Source organism: Chlorocebus sabaeus, chromosome 1, assembly GCF_047675955.1.
Source record: "Chlorocebus sabaeus isolate Y175 chromosome 1, mChlSab1.0.hap1, whole genome shotgun sequence".
Classification (NCBI taxonomy): Eukaryota; Metazoa; Chordata; class Mammalia; order Primates; family Cercopithecidae; genus Chlorocebus; species Chlorocebus sabaeus.
The window spans coordinates 86,388,710-86,408,086 of record NC_132904.1 but is presented as its reverse complement, the minus strand read 5'-3'; the positions used below and the strand labels follow the sequence as shown (position 1 = coordinate 86,408,086).

The 19,377-nt window shown below is 39.6% G+C and overlaps 1 protein-coding gene across 2 annotated transcripts; it reads right to left on the bottom strand.

Annotated features, from left to right (window-relative positions):
- Positions 1-316: 316 nt before the first annotated feature.
- Positions 317-18,825, bottom strand: LOC103248202 (putative tripartite motif-containing protein 64B). 2 transcript variants are annotated; one of them, XM_038005363.2, is made up of 8 exons: positions 18,164-18,825; positions 8,297-8,490; positions 6,009-6,423; positions 5,481-5,576; positions 4,476-4,706; positions 3,846-3,868; positions 2,317-2,414; positions 317-1,204 (listed from the first exon to the last, which is right to left on the bottom strand). In XM_038005363.2, exons 3-8 carry the CDS (start codon positions 6,417-6,419, stop codon positions 717-719), a joined length of 1,347 nt encoding a protein of 448 aa, XP_037861291.2. In that variant the 5' UTR covers positions 6,420-6,423; positions 8,297-8,490; positions 18,164-18,825; the 3' UTR covers positions 317-716. The 2 variants fall into 2 exon arrangements, with proteins under 2 accessions (XP_037861291.2, XP_008018671.2); XM_008020480.3 differs by lacking the exons at positions 8,297-8,490; positions 18,164-18,825 and having other exon boundaries at positions 6,009-6,563.
- Between the last annotated feature and the right edge of the window lie 552 nt (positions 18,826-19,377).

Here is a 19,377-nt window from a genome sequence, read left to right as displayed (position 1 = left end):
CTGGGGTATTGAGGGAATCACTGTCTCAGAAAACTAAAATAATAAATAAGTAATCTATGCTAGAAGCCAAAAGAAAAAAAAAAAAGAAAAAAATTTTTTCGGCTAAAAATTATTTACATCAAAACAAACTTCTTCAAAGTTTTTCCAGTCTAAGTTTACATTTTATAATGCTACTTTGGAATGCACGCAAGGACCATTGAAAACAAGAGCTATCATTGAGTGTGTATATCAGTAAGACAATTCAGTTAACTCTTATAATTAATATATTTAACACATTTACAAAAATCAGTAATTTTTAGTAACTGATGATCCAGACTATATTTTGTATTATTTGCTTTGCATAAAGTGTCTACAATACACAAATCCACAGAGACCTAAAGTACAAAAGGCATTGTGAGTCGAATGGGTGGGGAAGGTGCAATGAATAGAGAGTAATGGTAAAGGGTTTTGGGTTTCATTTTGGGGTATAAAAAATGTCCAGGAATCAGACAGTTATGGTTTTTCACAATCCTTCATTAAAGTAAAATTTAGGAAACAAATGTATAATGTCAATGTGGTTATCCCATTTCATACCAGATAATAATTTTGTTTCCTCAAGTTACAATGAGCTCAAAGAGGCTCACACATTGTCCTACTGTTTCACATGAGAAGGTCTCGAGATTGGAGTATTTTTCAGACAAAAGAGTTCCCTAAGAAATCATAATGAAACCTGACTTTCATGGGGAACCAATACAAAAGAAAGGTGTCAAAAGGGAAGACAAAGATGAAGGGAAAAAGCTGTATATGAGGGAACCTTTTGAAACATCATAAAAGCTCACAACTGTGTTGTCATAATCCAGAAACACCCCAACCCGACCCAGAGGTCTTTGCACATAGTGAGGTAAGGGAGCAAAGATGTTGGAGAGGCTATAAAAGTTGTTTCTCTTTGAAGAAAATAGAAAAAATGCTTCCTCAAAAGCAGGAACATGATTTGTGTTTGCTGTCCTGGAATCTTTACAGACTCCCAGAATCCAGTTGGAGGAGTGGGTTACGTCCACTTCCCAGTAATGCTTGCCGGAGGAGAAGGCCTGAGCTCCCCATGCAGCAAAGTTCTCTGCTCTCTGGGACTCCCTGGGCGCACCATCATCTCCAAATATCACATTTCTCACATCCTCAGAAAGGTCCATGTAGTGACTCGCCCTTTCCTTACTCAGAGGATCATCCACTGCAAAAAGAACCAAAATCAGATCAAGAAGTTAGGTGGGGGTCAGATGTTATCTGCCCAGGTACTGGCTTTATTAGTACCTCCTGTAAGAGACAGAATACAGGGAGAAAAAAGACTTTGGAGACTCTTATCTATGAAGATCAAGGGTTGTTATGATTTCCACAGCACAAAAGAATCCTTAAAATCACTGAGAAAAACAAATAAACAAATGTCATTAATTGTGTGAATCAATGATTTAATGTCTGGCTTTGCTTGATTTGTTTCAAGAGACATGTAACATTATTTATTTAGTAGAAAATGCCACTTGGATTGCTTGTATTCAATATCATTAACAAATAGACTTCACTCTCGTATTATGCTCCTAATCAATGGGATATAAACGGTGCCTGTTCCTTTTTTTTTTTTTTTTTTTTTTTTTTTTTGAGACAAAGTCTCACTCTGCTGCCCATGCTGGAGTACAGTGGTGCAATCTTGGCTCACTGCAGCCTCCTGGGCTCAAGCGATTCTGCTGCCTCAGCCTCCTGAGTAGCTGGGATTAGAGGCATGTGCCACGATGCCCAGCTAATTTTTCTATTTTTGGTATAGATGGCCACGTTTGTCAGGCTGTTCTCCAGCCGCTGAACTCAGGTGATCTGCCCACCTCAGCCTTGGTAGGATTACGGGCGTGAGCCACCATGCCCGGTCTCACCTGCTCCATTTTTAAACATCAAAATTTGATGGACATCCATACATGTGCAGTTGAGAAGTTTCTGAAAATAATGATCATGTTCTGCTTTTACGTAACCTGATCAGCCACTGCTTCATTTAGTCTAGCTCTGGTTTTAGCCCTCTTTTGTCTAACGGCTGCCTTACATGTTTGGACCATTTTCACAGAACCTTCAGCTTCCAGTTGTTGTGAAATGTATCTTACATCAGTAGAGTTGTTTCGTTTATGGAAGCTTTAGTTTGTTGGTTGGTCAAAGATTTCTAATGTTTATGATAAATATTAATTCTATAATATATAGTAAGTTCGCTTTTATGTCAGAAGAAATAAAACTAAAATGGGAAATGGCTCAACGAAGCAACCCACTAAACAGAAGTTGAGGCTGTACTGCCAAGCAGCTGGCTCTTACCTCTGAATTTGTTGAGCATATCTAGCACTCCAGTGATGGGCCGGGAAGTCAGTTCTGGCTTTACTGGCTGGGGCTTTTCCATTTGCACCAACTCTGTCCTGCAAAGAACAACCTCAGTTATACTTTCAGGCCCAGGGATAATCACACAGTCATACAAATGTTTCAGATTTTCATCCAAGATATTTCTTGAGAAATCTCCCTTTTATGTTAAATTCAGTATACATTTTATTCAACCATATTGGGGATATAGTAATGTTACTTTTATCTAAATTTAACATGTTAAAGTACAGTTTCTCCATTCTCTCACACATGATCCAAATTTAAAATTACTGAGTGTCATTTCTTCCCTCTGCCCCTCCAGCCTCTTCAAAGTACACAGATACCCTGGGATTCTTGCTGAGAGAAGAAAACTCAGCCAAAGCCTTTGGGACCTCAACCTGTAGATGTCACCAATGATGCAGTCAGGGTCTTACAGGGAATGCCCACTGACACCAAAGGTTTTGAACTTTTGTTCAAACCAAAGGAGTCAATTTCCAGCCTGTCAGCCTTGGTGCTGAGGTTCCTGAGGCTGCCATTCCCCTCTTAGATTCTGCCTATAACAGGGGAGTGCAGTGATGGAGTAGGGCCTGGCTATTGATGTCCCTGGGAACAAAACCTCCCTCCCTTTCCTGTCCTTAGGGCATTTCCCTCCCTCCTCTCTTTTTCACCTCTCCCCTCTCCAGAATAGGAGACTCCTTTGTGATAACTCAGAGTAATCTTCTTCTTAAGATTTGCTGGGGCAGGGCTGGAGAAGATGGGGTGAGTGGGTAGAAGAAAATCCAGAATGGCACACTGTTGTTAGATACATTTTCATTCAGCCACATAAGAAGGACACTTCTGAGACAAAGAAGCTTAAGGTCTCAGGTTCTCCTTTGAAACCAAAGTGGAATAGAGCCACAGATCAATGCTAAACACCTCAAAACATATAGTTGACCCTTAAGCAACAAGGGTTTGAAATTTGGGGGCCCACTTCTAAGTGGATTTTTTTCAATGAAAGTTTCACCTAGCTTGCCTGCCTCTCCTGCCTCCTGCTCAACTTCCTCCATTTCTTTTCTTTCTGCCTCTGCCACCTCTGAGACACCTTCTTCTCTTCCTCCTCCTCTTCAGCCTACTCAATGTGAAGACAATGAAGATGAAGACCCTTATGGTGACTAACCTCTTAATGGGTAATAAATATATTTTCTCTTCCTTCCAATTTTTGCAATTATATTCTTTTCTCCAGCTGACATTAGTGTTAGGATACAGCATATAATACATATAACATGCAATATACGTTAATTGACTATTTATGGTATTGACAGGCTTCCAGTCAATAAGAGGTGATTCATAGTTTGGTTTTGGAAAAGGCAGAAGTTATACTTGGATTTTCAGCTATGTGGAATTGCAGGAAACTGGTTAGTGAACCTAACACCCACGTTTTTCATGGTACATTGACTTTATCAATAAGGGAATGACTTTCGCAGAAATCAAAGTTCATTAGTGTAACTCACCATTCCAGTATGTTTTCCAAGTCCTGCAAAGAAAAACATAAGTATGTAATCACGAGAATTCTGTCCTACTTTCCCTAGTATTCTTTGTTGTCTTTCTGGGTTAACAAGGTAGGTTTATTGATATACCTCTAAGGAACCATCCAAGGCTGTGTTAATAACAGAACCTCAACTGAACCATGGTGGGCTTCCTCAGTGGGCAATAGGAATAAGGAGCTGAGAATAAGACTGTGGAATGATGTACATGGCAATGTAGGTTGTCAGTGTCACTCATCCTCCAGGCTTAATCTCAAGAAGTGAGGATGTACTAGGAACATAAATTGAGTGTTATTAACAAAGCTAATATTCTCCTGGCCTAGCATTTGATTGATTTTGGATAACATTTCTTTGTGGCTAGTACTCCTGATTATACTGAAGAAGATTTTGTCCTAAGTGATCTACCAAAATGGCAAAAACCTCCCAAAGATTACCACAATATGCAAAAATAAGTGACTGGACAAACGTAATGACGGAGTCAGGGAGCCTGTGTCACTTAGCTAAGAGCAGTTGCATTTGCAGGTAACATATGAATGTCCTGGCAGCATTGCCCAGCAAAGGCTTCCTGACTCTGGATGACGGACCCTCCCTCCTCACCTGGAGCAGCTTCACATCAGGCATGTGGCACATCTCCCACAGCTCTCTGTACATGTCTTTTGTCTTTTTTATATGTTGGGTTATTCTTACTTCACTGTCTTGGAGTTGTCGAACAATCTCTTCTGCTTCTCTGTCCAGTGTCTCCAGATGGAGTTGCTCCTCCTCCAGGAGAAATTGGCGCATCTTCTGATATTGATACCTGATCATTCCTTTCCTGAAGGCCGCATAGTCCTGCAGAGATACTCAGTTAAAAGAATTGCATCTCCTCACTCTCCACAAAACACTTAACACTTCAAATTTTATTCTCCTAGGATATACCAGCAGTAAACTCATAAACTCTATGTCTCATACTGGGAAAGATTCTTGAAAATTTGCTATCTCCTCTGCCCATCCGTTTTTCATGCTCCTCTTAGTCTCCCTTCCTGTATAAATCGATACCTCAAAAGGACTCAAGATCCCTTCCTGTGATGCTTCTTCGGGATTCTTACTTCATTAATTATTGTCTTTTTTACTTGGTTTTTCTTAATTTTCTCTTGTTCCTTTGCCTGATTCTTCTAAACATTTTAAATATTTCAGTGTACACTCTACTACCGAGTTTTTAAAGAAATTACTTCAGGGTTTTTTTTTCCCCACTTATATCTCTATTTCTCTCCTCCCCTTCACAGCAAAACTTTAAACTACTCAATGTGAATACAATTCTTTGAAGAACTCAATGCTATCCTACTCTCAGTGCCTTGGAAGTTTTATGCAAACCCTCAAGGTTACATCAGGAATACCTATCATGCCCTGTTTATTTCATATACGTGTACATACTAGTATTTTTTGCACCAGCTCCTGTTGGCCTGTATAATGATAATTGCTGATAGATCATTTGAAACCACTCTTTGTTTTTTTCTGGGAAGAAGACACTGCTATTTTGTAACTGGTAAGCAGAATTCAGCTAAGAAGTCTAAGCTAGCATTGTGCCAATCTACATGAAAAAATATAAAACCTTTATATCCCTACCATTAATGAATGGATTTTGCTAATTTCCTGATTTAGATTGTTTTGCATTTCTTGAGTGCTCCTCCATAAAGGATCCATTTTCTTTAGAAGTTCCTCCTGCAAAGTAGACATGACCTTCAGTAGCAGATAAGACATTACTGGATATGTTATTCCCTTTTTATGAGAAAAGCCTGTTGTTGAGAGAACAGTAAATTTGAGTTCCCGTGAAGTGGTCAGGTTTTTTACAAGATAACCTAATTTGATTCTAATATTTGGAATATCAGAGGCAACCGAAGCATATCGTAGAGAGTTTGAGGAGACCCAACAGCTGATCAATTTTCTAAGAAATTGGCTTTCATATACCCTGGAGAAGTCAAGCTTGCAGCAAAAGCAAACCATGTTCCCAGGGCACATTTATATCTAGAGATTTATATTGAAAATTCAGATCTTCCCCATCTCCATTCTCTCCACCTTTATTATCCTAAGCTCTCATTTTCTCTCTCATTTAGGATCATGTGGATTCCCAATTGCATTGGAGGTGTCACTTACCCTGCACTCCTCAGCAGCCTGTCCTATTGGGCTGTGGCCATGAGCCTCATGCTCTGGTGACTCAGAGCAGGGCCCACAGAGGAGTCTCTGCTCAGCCTCACAGAAGAGCCCCTTTTCCTCTTCATGTAGCACACAGATTTGCTTCTCTGAGCTGTTGATGTTGTGAGGTCTGCTCTGCCTTGCAAGAGAAGCCAACCTCTTGAGAGCAATATTGGTGTTGAAGTCAGTCCTCTGGGGGATTTTCCCGCACACAGGACAGCCCGTTGGAGCCTGGCCTTCCTCCCAGAGGAGACAAAGGCAGGGCTTGCAAAAGCTATGCCCACAGTCAATGGTGACTGGGTCTATTAAGTAGTTCCTGCAGATAGAGCAACAGAGCTCCCTCTGGAAGGCTTGCAGTGTGCCCAAATCCATGTTTCTGGAAATTTAAAACAGGAAAATTTAAGTGAGAAAATTATTTTTTGACCACATGGATGGGGAAGGGCCTGTGGCTAGTTCTTCTTGTCTGCTTCAGCTCTGTTCAATCTACCCATTAGCTTAAGCCCAGTACAGACCTAGATATGGTAAATATAGGCAAGTTGCGTTTATACTATAACACAAGTGGAAAAATGAGGCAAGCGTCATTGTAGTTTAAAACAAGCAATGTTCTCAATTATGAATTATTTGGACAAGCTTAATATTGGGGTAGAGAGGAATAATTAGGATAACTTCACAGTTACTTCTATTAGCTGATTGTTCCAGAAATCCATACAAACCCATCCCTTTCTCTCTCTCTCCTTCTTTTCCTCCAAGATCCTTTGAGTATAACTCATAAGGGATACTTAGTCTCACTCTCTGGCACCCAAGTAACAGATGTACTTTTCTAAAGACAGTTAAAAATTGGTTAAGTTTAATCTAAGTGTGTTTAGTTTAATCATTATGGGCTTCAGCACTTAACTCCTATAACTATAAACTGCTGAACTTATTCTTCTAAGGTTAATCACAAAATTCAACCTTTACATAAATACAATGAAAAATGATTATTTCTTATTCAAGACAATGTTTTTGCTCAGAATGAGTTCAGACCATCAGAGTATCTTCGTATTTTGAAATGGTGACTAATCAAGCTATGAAAGGACTCAGCAACAATTAATCAACTTTTACCTAAAACAAACCAAAAAAGAAAGTAAACACTGGAATTTTTTCTTTAAAGAATTCAGAGATGGAGTTAATGGAAGCATGACCACCAATTTATCTTTATTCCCGGTGTTTCCCACAGTGATCAAAGTCCCTATTTCCTGGGAGTCTTTACCAGTTCATGGGATATATTTGAACACTTTTCAAATCCAGTCAGCTCATTGAAGATTTGAAAAGGACGACACACATAAACTTTACAACAAGGGTTTTACAATTAATCCTACACATTTCAAACTCACACTGACATGTAGTATATTACAAAGCTACAGTTAGCAAAGCAGCAAGGTGCTGGTGTAAAAATAGACAGGTAAACCAGTGGAACAGATCAGAGAACCCAGAAACTCTTACACCTCTCTACAGCCAACTGAATTTTGTCAAAGGTAGCAACAGTATTTACTGGGGAAAGGACAGTCTTTCAATCAACACTGCTGGCAAATCTGGATATTGACATGCAGGGGATAAAATTATACCCTCACCTCTCATCCTATGCCAAAATCAACTCAAAATAGATTGAAAACCTTAATGTAAAACCTGAAAGACCAAATCTACTGGAGGAAAACATAGGAGAAATGCTCCAGGACACTAATGTGAGAAAAAAAAATGTACAAATAGTATCACAAAAACCTAGTCCACAAAAGCAAAAATCAACAACTGGAGTTATCTGAAACTGCAATGCTTCTGCACAGCAAAGGAAACAATCAATGGAGTAAAAAGACAATGGACAGAGTGAGAAAAAATATTTTTTTCTTTTAAAAATAATGCTGGTGTGATGGCACATGCTTGTAGTCTCAGCTACTCAGGAGTCTGTGAGGGCAGGGCTTGAGTCCAGGAGGTCCAGAGTATAGTGAGCCATGATAGTGCCACTTCAGTCTAGCCTAGGTGACAGAGTGAGATCCTATCTCAAAAAGAAAACCCAGTCAAATAACTTGATATAACACAAACCAATATATTGTAAATGCTCTAATAACAGATATTTTGAACAATTATGTTATTTCAAATAACTGGGCAAGCTACTTGTTTGCTTAGACAAGATGTAAGTGTCCCGGCAGGTGAGTTTAAAGTATTTTTATAAGAAAATTAAGCATGAAGGTCTTTACTGCAAATGTCATACACACCAGAATCTGCAATATATGGTCCCAAGTCTAGAAGATTCGTGATTATCCAGGTCAGCAGCAACACTGAGCTCACCGAAGCCCAGCATCCACAAATTCAATCTGACTTCTCTGGAGAGGTCTTCTCTGGACAACTCTGCTTTTTAAGTGATTAGACTCACCTAAGAACACTCCCACTTCCTGGGACTGGCTACTGCCTGGAGAAAGAGGTGGAAATAGAAGATTAGGTTACACAGAAGGGCGTAACATTGGATGATTGGATTTATTATAGACAATCATGCCTAAGGCATTATGGCCCAACAGAAGGTAGAGGATTTTGAAGTGAGATGCAAGAATCTTGACCTGACATAGGTTGTTCATGGACGTTAAAACTGAAACACTTATTTCATTAAGTAATGTTTTATTTCACAAACAATGCCTTCGCAATTAAAAACAATTGCTTTATTATTTTAAACTGAAATGTGTCATCTATATTTCCATTAAAGATTTTTTGTTTATTCTTCAACAAGCATATACTAATGACAATGAAATAGTTATTAGACATAAATTATATTAAACTGTAATAGACAATTTCAGTCCTGCTAGAACATCCAGACTAGCGAATGAGATGTGTCATAACTAAAGAATCACACAAGTAAATACACAATTGGAACTATGAGCTCAGTAAATGAGCAGTACATGTTTTGAGGGTCTGTAGTAGGAGGTATGTGCTGAATGCAAGCTTACACCAGGCTTTCATGAAGATATGACAGCATTGAGATTTGAGGAATAGGAACACATTAACTTGGCAAAGAGCGATAGAGAGAAACTTTCTTTGCAGTGACAGCAGCAGATGCAAAAGCTTCCTGGATGGAGGAGACCTGGTACAGTTGAGCTCCAGGCCATTGCCGCTGGAGTGACAAGAATGAGCATGGTCTGATGGGAGATGAGGCTGCAGAGGCAGGTACAGATTTCAGAACATAGAAAAGATGAGTTCCTTACATAGAAATTATGGGAAGCCAGTGAAGTCTCAGTCTACTTTTAAAATATATCATTGCTAAATAAGTCTCCAGTCATTATTTATCTGAATATGTACAACTCTAAAATATTAAATGAAATAACTAACCCATCTGTGGAACTCTCTTATAAAATAGTGCACCTAGGTACTTAGCTGTATTTTAAATAGTATACCTTTATATACAACAGTTGCTGAATTTGTTTTTTTTTTTTTTTTTTTTTTTGAGACGGAGTCTCCCTCTGTAGCCCAGGCTGGAGTGCAGTGGCCGGATCTCAGCTCACTGCAAACTCCGCCTCCCGGGTTCACGCCATTCTCGTGCCTCAGCCTCCCGAGTAGCTGGGACTACAGGCGCCCATCACCTCACCCGGCTAATTTTTTGTATTTTTAGCAGAGATAGGGTTTCACCGTGTTAGCCAGGATGGTCTCGATCCCTGACTTCGCGATCCGCCCGTCTCGGCTTCCCAAAGTGCTGGGTCTCTTCCCTATTTTATGACTCTTTTTAATGGTTAATTTATGCAAAAATCAATGTTTTTTTTGGATTTTACACCGTGGTGAATAATTTTAAATTAGATACTTTACATAAGTATATATGTATGGACATGTAGAAGATGTATAGCATGTATATTTATATTAAAATATAATACAATGTCATAAATAATTATTTAAACAATAATTATGTGTGCAATTACCTTTAACAAAGTACATACAGAAAACTAACTTTGAATAGAGTATGGTGACTCCTGTCTGTAATTCCAGCTACTTGGACAGCTGGGCAAAAGGGTCACTTGACTCTAGGAATTTCCAGGTTTCCCCAGGCAACATAGGTTGACTCCTGTCTCTAAAAAAAAACCAAATGATTTCACCCAGGCCTGGAAGCAAGCACATGTAGTTCCAGCTCATCAGGAGGACCAGGCAGGAGGATCACTTGAGCCTAGGTGTTTGAGGCTGCAGTGAGCTCTGATCATTCACTGCACTTTGGTCTGAGTGACAGAGGGAGAACTTGTCTAAATGAAGGAAAGAAAAAAATGACAGAAAAACAAAGTTATAAGTTAGGAAGTGTTTCTTTTTTCCCTGTTCTCTAGAAGAATTTGTCTAAAAATGTCATTTCTTTCAAAAATGCTTTGAAAATTTCACTGAAAGAGATCACTGGAGTTTTCTTTGTGAGGATTGTTTATTAAATAACACAGGAAATTTTAAGAATCTAAATCATATCTTTCATTTTTCTATGTTTTCTTCTGTCTGTTTTAGTCAGCTGTGTTTTTTGAGAAATTTTCTCAAGTCAGCAAAATTTTCAAATGTATAGGCATAAATTGTTCTTAAAATATTTTTACTGACTTACTGATATCTGGATGACCTAGGAGTTTGCCTGTTTATTCTTCATTTGAACTCCTCCTCTCAGTTTTTTAAATGAATCTCATTGGGAATTTATTAATTTAATTTATCTATTTAAAGAACCTACTTTTGAATTTGTTGATTTATCTTTTGCATGTTTTTTAATCAATTTTCTGCAATTTTAAAAATTGTTTTTAGTTTTTTAACATGAATTTGCTTTTATCTGGCTGTTTGTGACAGACCTTTCTTTGTTAATAACAGATGCATTTAATGATATACATTTTTTGTTTGCATTGTCTTAAATACATTTAAAAAGGTTTTTGTTTTGTATTTTGAATATTATTTAATTAAACATATTTTCTTCATTGTTTTTCTTTAGTGCATGTATTTGCAGGGAAAGTATAAAAGAGAGGGAAGGGAATACGTTTTTCTAATGATATTTAAAACAACTAGTAACAATTGAAATTAATTTTAATAAAACTTTCTAACCCAATATATCCAAAACGTTTTCAACATAATAAACATGACAAATATTAGTGAGATATTTTATATTCTTTTTTTTGAGACAGAGTCTGGCTTTGTCGCCCAGGCTGGAGTGTAGTGACTACATCCTGTCTAGCTGCAGTGTCAACCTCCCGGGCTATAGCAATCTTCCCACCTCAGCCTCCCCAGTACCTGGGACTACAGGTTCATACCACCATGCTCCACTAATTTTTATTTTTTTGGAGAGACGAGGTTTCGCAATGTTACCTATGCTTGTCTCAAACTCCTTTCCTGTGTCCACCTCTCAATGTGCCAGGATGACAGGCTTGAACAATAATGTTTATACATTTTAGGAAGAAATTCCTAAGCCTACTTTGGTTTTAAAAAGAAGGGTAGATTGGAATTACTTTCTTTAAACTCAATCGTTTCTAAAACTCTAAATTAGACTCAAGTATTAAAGGCCCCAGGAAGACAATTTTAGAAGAAAAGTTTTCAAAGTGAGCCAGGCTAGATGCTTTATAATTGAGCATTCACTGGATATATCTTGGCATCCTGATGGACAACACTGAGGGTTTCTGTTTTTTTTTTTTTAAATAATGTGAAAGACAGAACCTTGCTCCATATACACTGTGTAGAATTTCCAAAGTTAGAAACTTTTCTTAAAACACTTCCCTACGTTCTTTTTATGTATGTATTTTTTGAAAAATTTAAACTACGCATGGATACACTCTTTTTTTTTTCTTTTCTTTTTTTTTCTTTATTATTATTATACTTTAAGTTCTAGGGTACATGTGCATAACGTGCAGGTTTGTTACATATGTATACTTGTGCCATGTTGGTGTGCTGCACCCATCAACTCGTCAGCACCCATCAACTCGTCATTTACATCAGGTATAACTCCCAAGGCAATCCGTTCCCCACTCCACCCTCCCCATGATAGGCTCCGGTGTGTGATGTTCCCCTTCCCGGGTCCAAGTGATCTCATTGTTCAGTTCCCACCTATGAGTGAGAACATGCGGTGTTTGGTTTTCTGTTCTTGCCATAGTTTGCTGAGAATGATGGTTTCCAGCTGCATCCATGTCCCTACAAAGGACACAAACTCATCCTTTTTTATGGCTGCATAGTATTCCATGGTGTATATGTGCCACATTTTCTTAATCCAGTCTGTCACTGGTGGACATTTGGGTGGATTCCAAGCCTTTGCTATTGTGAATAGTGCCGCAATAAACATACATGTGCATGTGTCTTTATAGCAGCATAATTTATAATCCTTTAATAGATGATTAGGTTTCTTCAATTTCAAAGGCAAAACCTAGTCCTTTTGATTGGCTCTATTTATTTTTATAATTGCTTTATCAATTAAAATTAAAAAATAACTTCAACAAATACATTCCAATGATAGATAAGTAAATCAGATGTCTGATGTCATTATACAATGTTACTTTCTTTTTTTTTTTTTTCTTTTGAGATGGAGTCTGGCTCTTTCACCTAGGCTGGAGTGAAGTGGCAGGATCTCGGCTCACTGCAACCTCCACCCCCGGGGTTCAAACAAATCTCCTGCTGGGATTAAAGGTGCCTGCCACCATGCCCAGCTAATTTTTTTATTTTGAGAAGAGAGGGGGTTTCTCCATGCTTGCCAGGCTGGTCTCAAACTCCTGATCTCAGGTAATTCGCCAACCTCAACCTCCCAAAGTGCTGGGATTACAGGTGTGAGCCACCACAGCGGCCTGATATTACCTTTTTAAGTCCACATAAAGTGACTTTATAATTACTTTTTAATAACTCTTTATTAAAACCTAACATATATGAACAACAATTTTGTTTTCTACTTTTATCGAGAATACTATATTTTCCATGATTTTTAAAGAGTAGAAGACCCTTTTTTTTTTTTTTTGGAAATGTTGTCTCGCTCTCTTGCGCAGTCTGAATTGCAGTGGCACAATCTGGGTTCACTTCATCCTCTGCCTCCCAGGTTCAGGAGATTCTCCTGCCACAGCCTCCTGGGACTACAGGTCAGTGCAACTATGCCAGCCTCATTTTTGTATGTTTATTAGATACAGGGTTTTGCCATGTTGGTCAGACTTGTCTCCAACTCCTGACCTCAAGGGATCTGCCCCCATGACTTCCCCAAGTGTTGAGGTTAAGTCACCACACCCAGCCTGGATTGGTTTTTAAGAACTTGATTTATACTTGTTTTGTTTTAAAGAATAGTTTTTTTTGTGTTTTTAAACTTTTTAAAGTTAAAAATACTTCACAAGAAACTGGTGAACTTAAATGACATTGAAGATAATTTACTGTTACTTAACGGCGGGGTGATCTTTGGGGACTAGTTTATGGGTATAAAATTGAAAAATTAATTTGTAACCTGAGATTAGTATTCTGAAGCTGTATCTCTAGTGACTTAGAGAAATTCTCAAATCACCAAAAATAAATGAATATAAAAGTATAGTGGCTCATTCACTTCTCTAAAGCATTTTCTAAACTCCCAGAATTATGAAAACCACGGAAGATTCAATTATTTTGCTGAACTGGGTCAGAATGGGAGGTATTTACTTAGCCTATGGGTACTTTCCACTCTGACTCAGCAAATTATTGGTATTCACTTTCTCCGGGGCCTACTGCTCACCCTCCTAACCCATTCTTGCTCAATATTCTCCTTAACTCTGCATCTAGGGTTGCTATCATATTACCAACGAAATAATAATTGATTTGGATGTATTTACGTAATACAACGTTCTTAAGTAACTAATAACATTTACTTAGCATTAATTGTTCCCTTTCTATGTACGAAGCACTGTTGTACTTGCTGACAGCATACACAGTGTGAAATCATGTTTGTGTGTGCTTGTTATTTAGGCCACAATATAAAGTACATACTGCTAGAATTCTAATAAAAACGTACAGCATAGGAATGGTGAGATAGCATTTAAATCAGGAAAGTTCCGCTTGACAGTGTACTATCACCAGTGCATCCTGTTAGCCTAACAACTTTCAACATCATAAGTAGCACATCAGTAATAAGCTCTTAACTGGGACTAGGAATGTTAGAAATGTGTACTTTTATTTTATAAATAATCTCTGAAAAAGATAGTCTTCTGAAGCACAAATGTCATTAATTATGGTATGCTCAGTCTTTTTCAATTTTTTACTTTCAAACAATATTCTCAAATATATTTAGAAAAAGGTTCAAACAGGACAAATAAGTTATATTTAATGTCTTTAGTTGCGTTCTAATGTCATCAAACCTCATTTATAGTGTTTCTATTAAATATGGTGAAAACTTTAAAACCATATGTATTGGTTCTTTGTTTAATAGTTTTTGGAAAATCATTACCTATGATGTATGGAATAGAATATATTCTCTGGTTTTTCATTATTTCTGAATGTCACAAAGTGAAATAATAGATGACAGAGTTGTCTAAACGAAGTTAAAATCAAGGGAACAAAGTAGGGATCTTGGGCTTCATGAAAAAACTTGGAGGCAAAAGACTCAATGGTAACCTGGCAATATTTTCTGTCTCTTCATCTAATATTTTCTGTCTCTTCATACTTATCCATGTGTTTTATTTATGAATCTATACTTTGAGGTCATCTTATTTGACCTCCTATGCTGTGCTTATCTTTCTAAATCTCATATACACAAATGCTCATGCATTATTAGAGTGTTTTTCTACAGTGAAATTTACAAGGTGATCAGGACAATACTGGATCAATTAAATATTCAAATGGACATAACTGAATACTGATCCCTACCTCAAACCATACACAGTTCATTTCCACATGGATTCACGTTCTGAAGCTGAAGGGAACACAATAAAATATTCTCACAGAGAAAGATTTCCTAACCAAGACAAAAATGTAACAATTAAGAAGGAAAATTTAGTTAGTTTATATCAAAAATGATGACTTCTGTGTTTCAAAATATACCACTCAAGAATTAAAATGCAAAGGAAGAGTGGAGAAAAATATTTAACCCAACATATATGCAATAAAATACAATACATGTGATTAATGAATGTAATCAATAAAAGAAAATGAACCCAATATAAAATTGGGAAAATATTTGAACAGGCACTTCATAAAATTGGAGGCATAAATAACTGGACAAATATGTAAAAGGGATTACTTATATTAGTCCTCAGAATAATAAAAATTAATCCATAAGTTGAACTACAGGCCTGCATAAAAATTAGCAAAATTTAAAGACATATTATATTGTGTGTTGTGAAAGACAAAGAATCAGTGAAAGTTATTTATGGCTGGAGGGATGTAAACTGAAATACTACTTGGCAAACTGACTATGAGCATTCCTTATGGGCTAGATATTCTAACTCTAAAATAGATTCCACAGGTTGCCTATGTGTATTTCAAGATAAACACAGTGTTGATCATTGCATCAATTTTTATTGTAGCTCCAAATTGGAGACAAAATAAATACTAATCAACAGTAGAATTGCTAAATAAATTGTGATCTCATCATAAAAAATAATTCTGTAAAACAAAGATAAGATGAAAATGCAATAAATTAATGAATCTCAATGAGAAGTTTAAGAAGTAGAATTGAAACACACAAATATATTATAGATAAATATATTTAGATAAGTTGTGAACTCAATTAACTGATACTAGAAGTTAGAATATTGAATAATATTTTGGGAGGTAATCGTTAGGAAACTTAAAAATTAACCAGGATGAGATACAGGAATGATTTCAATCAAAGAGAGAAACTAAGTATTTTTCAGGCAGAAGAAAATTATATACATATATAAAATATTTTAATGTGTAAAATAAGAAGCTTGAAATAAATGAATTTGATGTTATGCCTAATTTTTCAAATGCATATATATGTATATATACACACACACGCGTAATTTAATTTATGGTAAGTTAACATCAACATTAAGACATAAACCTTTTTTTTATTATTCTACTTTAAGTTCTGGGGACATGTGCAGATCGTTCAGGTTTGTTACATAGGTATACGTGTGCCATGGTGGTTTGCTGCACCCATCAACCCACCATCTACATTAGGTATTTATCCCAGTTATATCCCTGCCCTGCCCCCCACTCCCCAACAGGCCCTGGTGTGTGATGTTCCCCTCGCTGTGTACATGTGTTCTCAGTGTTCAACTCCCACTTATGAGTGAGAACATGCAGTGTTCGGTTTTCTATTCTTGCGTTAGCTTCCTGAGAATAATGGTTTCCAGCTTCATCCATGTCCCTGCAAAGGACAAGAACTCATCCTTTTTTACGGATGCATAGTATTCCGTGGTGTGTATGTGCCACATACATTCGTTTTACAGTCTGTGAAGAGATTCACAGAATATCACATTTTAAGATCTATATTTACCTCCCCATCTCTCCCGTGTAACACTGCCCAGAGCAGTGCCTTGAGAACTTTCGCAGCAGGGAAAGCGGCTTGGAGAAGCGTGCCTGGGAGACGATGTGGCACTGCCTGGCTGGGTCCTCAGCTGACAGAGGTGAGGGTAGGGCTCATAGGGACTTGGTAATGCTGTGAATTATGTATGTGTGGCAGGAAGGTGCCACAATGCCAAGGCCCCACGTCTTCGAAATTCCATGAGGTCCGCATGAGGTTGAAATAAACACCAAGGGCAGTCCTCAAGGGAAAAATAAAAGAAACACCCACATAATGGACTTTTTGGAACTGAGTCTGGAAGAGAGGGGTGCCTGGTCCACTCCAGGAGAATTTGCCTAAAAGAAGTTTGCTTCCCATTGCATTCTCTTTGCTTGTTCTAAATATCACCTCCTCCCCATTCCTGTAATTTGCATCATTCTGGGCTCCTTACTCTTGCTGCATCCTTTTTTTAAATTTTAAGGATGCCTGGATTCGATTTACTTAGGAGCACATAAGGCTTAATTTTGTATTTCTGGTAATCATTTATTACATTTCCCCCATTTTATCAAATGACACGTTTTCCTCATATCTATTTTTAATATGTTAAAAATTTTGTCTCCAGTTTATCTAAAACTCCTTGCTTAAAATGAGTTTAATTCTAGCAAGCTATACATGCTTATCGCTGCATTGTTTTATAATTTGATGATAAATGTTTTCCCCCAATATATGACTGTATGGATACTTTTTAAAAAGATACAATAAAATCCGATCTCTCTGTCTCACTTGATCAAGTAGCTGAACGAGTCAATCCCTCCATCAAATAGAAATATCCGGCATCACTTAACCTAATTAATAAAAACATCCAGTGTGCACGTGCACCCACGATGAGAAGACCAAACAGCCAAAAAGGAGAGAATCCCATGATTTCTGTGTAAACTCCTACAGATATCATAAATATTTATTGCCAGAAACAGTATTTTAAATAAAAGGTTTTCAGGCAAGTGTATTTAAAGGCCTTGGATACAAGGGGCCCTTTCATTTGTAAAACTTGGCAAATCGGATAACGATTAAAAGATACAAAATTACACAGAAAATACCCTTCAATAAATTGATTTTTTTTTTTTTTTTTTTTTTTAAATTGAGACGGAGTTTGCCTCTTGTTGCCCAGGCCGGAGTGTAATGGCGTGATCTTGGCTCACTGCCACCTCTTCCTCCGGGTTCAAGCGACTCTCCTGACTCAGCCTCCGGAGTAGTTGGGATTACAGGCATGTGCCACCATGCTCGGCTAATTTTGTGATTTTAGTAGAGACGGGGTTTCTCCATTTTGGTCAGGCTAGTCTCAAACTCCTAACCTCAGGTCATCCGCCAGCCTCTGCCTCCCAGAGGCCTGGGATTACAGGCGTGAGCCACCGCGCTGGCACCCGGCCTAATAAACTGATCTTTAAAAAAATCTTCATTGAGGTATTCTAAAGGGAGTATTTAAGGCCACATGCCCGCTAGGTGTACTGATTCCTAGGGTGGTTGGTGTCAGGCGAATCCATGTAGCTCCCCCAGCCCCTTCCTGGGAGCATCCTAGAGAGACAGCGTGGAAACGCACGCGGCCCGGTGGTCCTGGGAGCGGCCATGGTGCCCAGCCCCTCGGCCTCCCCCTGCCCTGGAACCCCATGTCAAGCACCCGCGGACTCTCATGTCCTCTTCTTACAGGACAGTGGGCGCTTTTCCTGCACCTTGGCCTCGCACTTCTTCTAGGCCTCCTCCGCCTCCCGTTTCTCCTCCTTGGCCACCTTGTAAGGCCACTCTGGTATCCGCAGGTGGCCGCTGGCCTTTGTGCTGCCCTTCCGCGCCGACCTCTCGGGGCTGGAAGGTGGGCGCCGGCGCCATGCTGAGGCTGACCTGGGGCACCACCACGCCGGCCACAAGCTGCTCCGCTGAAAGCCCTGCAGGGGCAGAGGCTGGCCTTCCGCGGGGCGGGGGTGGCGGAGCCCCAGGACCCCTGCAGCGGGGCAGGTGGGAGGCCGGCTCTTGCGGAGCAGTCCTGGGAGCCCGCGGCCGCTGGGCCGGGCCGCTTGGGGTGCTCTGCGCCCTCCGCTTGCCTGCCTCCTGCGCCCGCCTCCTCCCCCCACCCCCCGCCGCGCCGCCAGAATTTGCTGCAGAGCCAGGATTTCCTGCACCGCCAGCCGCCTCTTCCGCACGCACAGAGTGCTCTCGAGGGGTCAGTGTCTGGCACGCGATGGCCACAGCGGGGCTGTTAGAGGCTCGTGGTCATCCTGACCATGTGATCCAGGGCGCCCAGATCCTCCCGGCGGCGCACTGAGCGCGGCGTCAGCGCGGACAGCTCGCAGTCCTTGAGCTTCTGCAGGCAGTTCTTGGAGACCTCGGGCTTCCGCGCCCTCTAGAGGAGCGGAGGCAGCTGAAGCTGGTACTTTTCCCTGAACGCTACAGGCAGGGGCGCACCTGGAGCCTCTGCATGAAGCCAACGTGTAAATGGCCATTCCTCTGGCGACATCCCACGACGGGGCCCTCGGGTGGAAACCCTCCCCTGCTAGCTCAGGGCTGGGATGCGATCGACCAGGCATGGCGGCTTTCAACCCGAACGCGTCCCTCCTTCAAGGTCAAGACCCGGGACATAGTTCAACAAGTAGTTGGTGATTGATGGTAGTGTGCCCTGACTGGGCCAGAACAGCCCCTTTAGTAAAACAGCGCAGGAAAGTGATGAAACAGATGCTCAGCTCCTTTCTTGATTTTCATTTTAATTCCGTGATGCCTCTGTGTCCCTCTGACGACATCTCTCCCGGGATCTGTGACTCTGCTGGTCTTCAATGCCTACTGAGAAGGGTTCCTTGCCCTCATCAGGCATGAAAACCTCAAAGCCCTCTGCCCTCAAGGTGGGGTCCCTGGGCCAGCGGCATCAGCCTC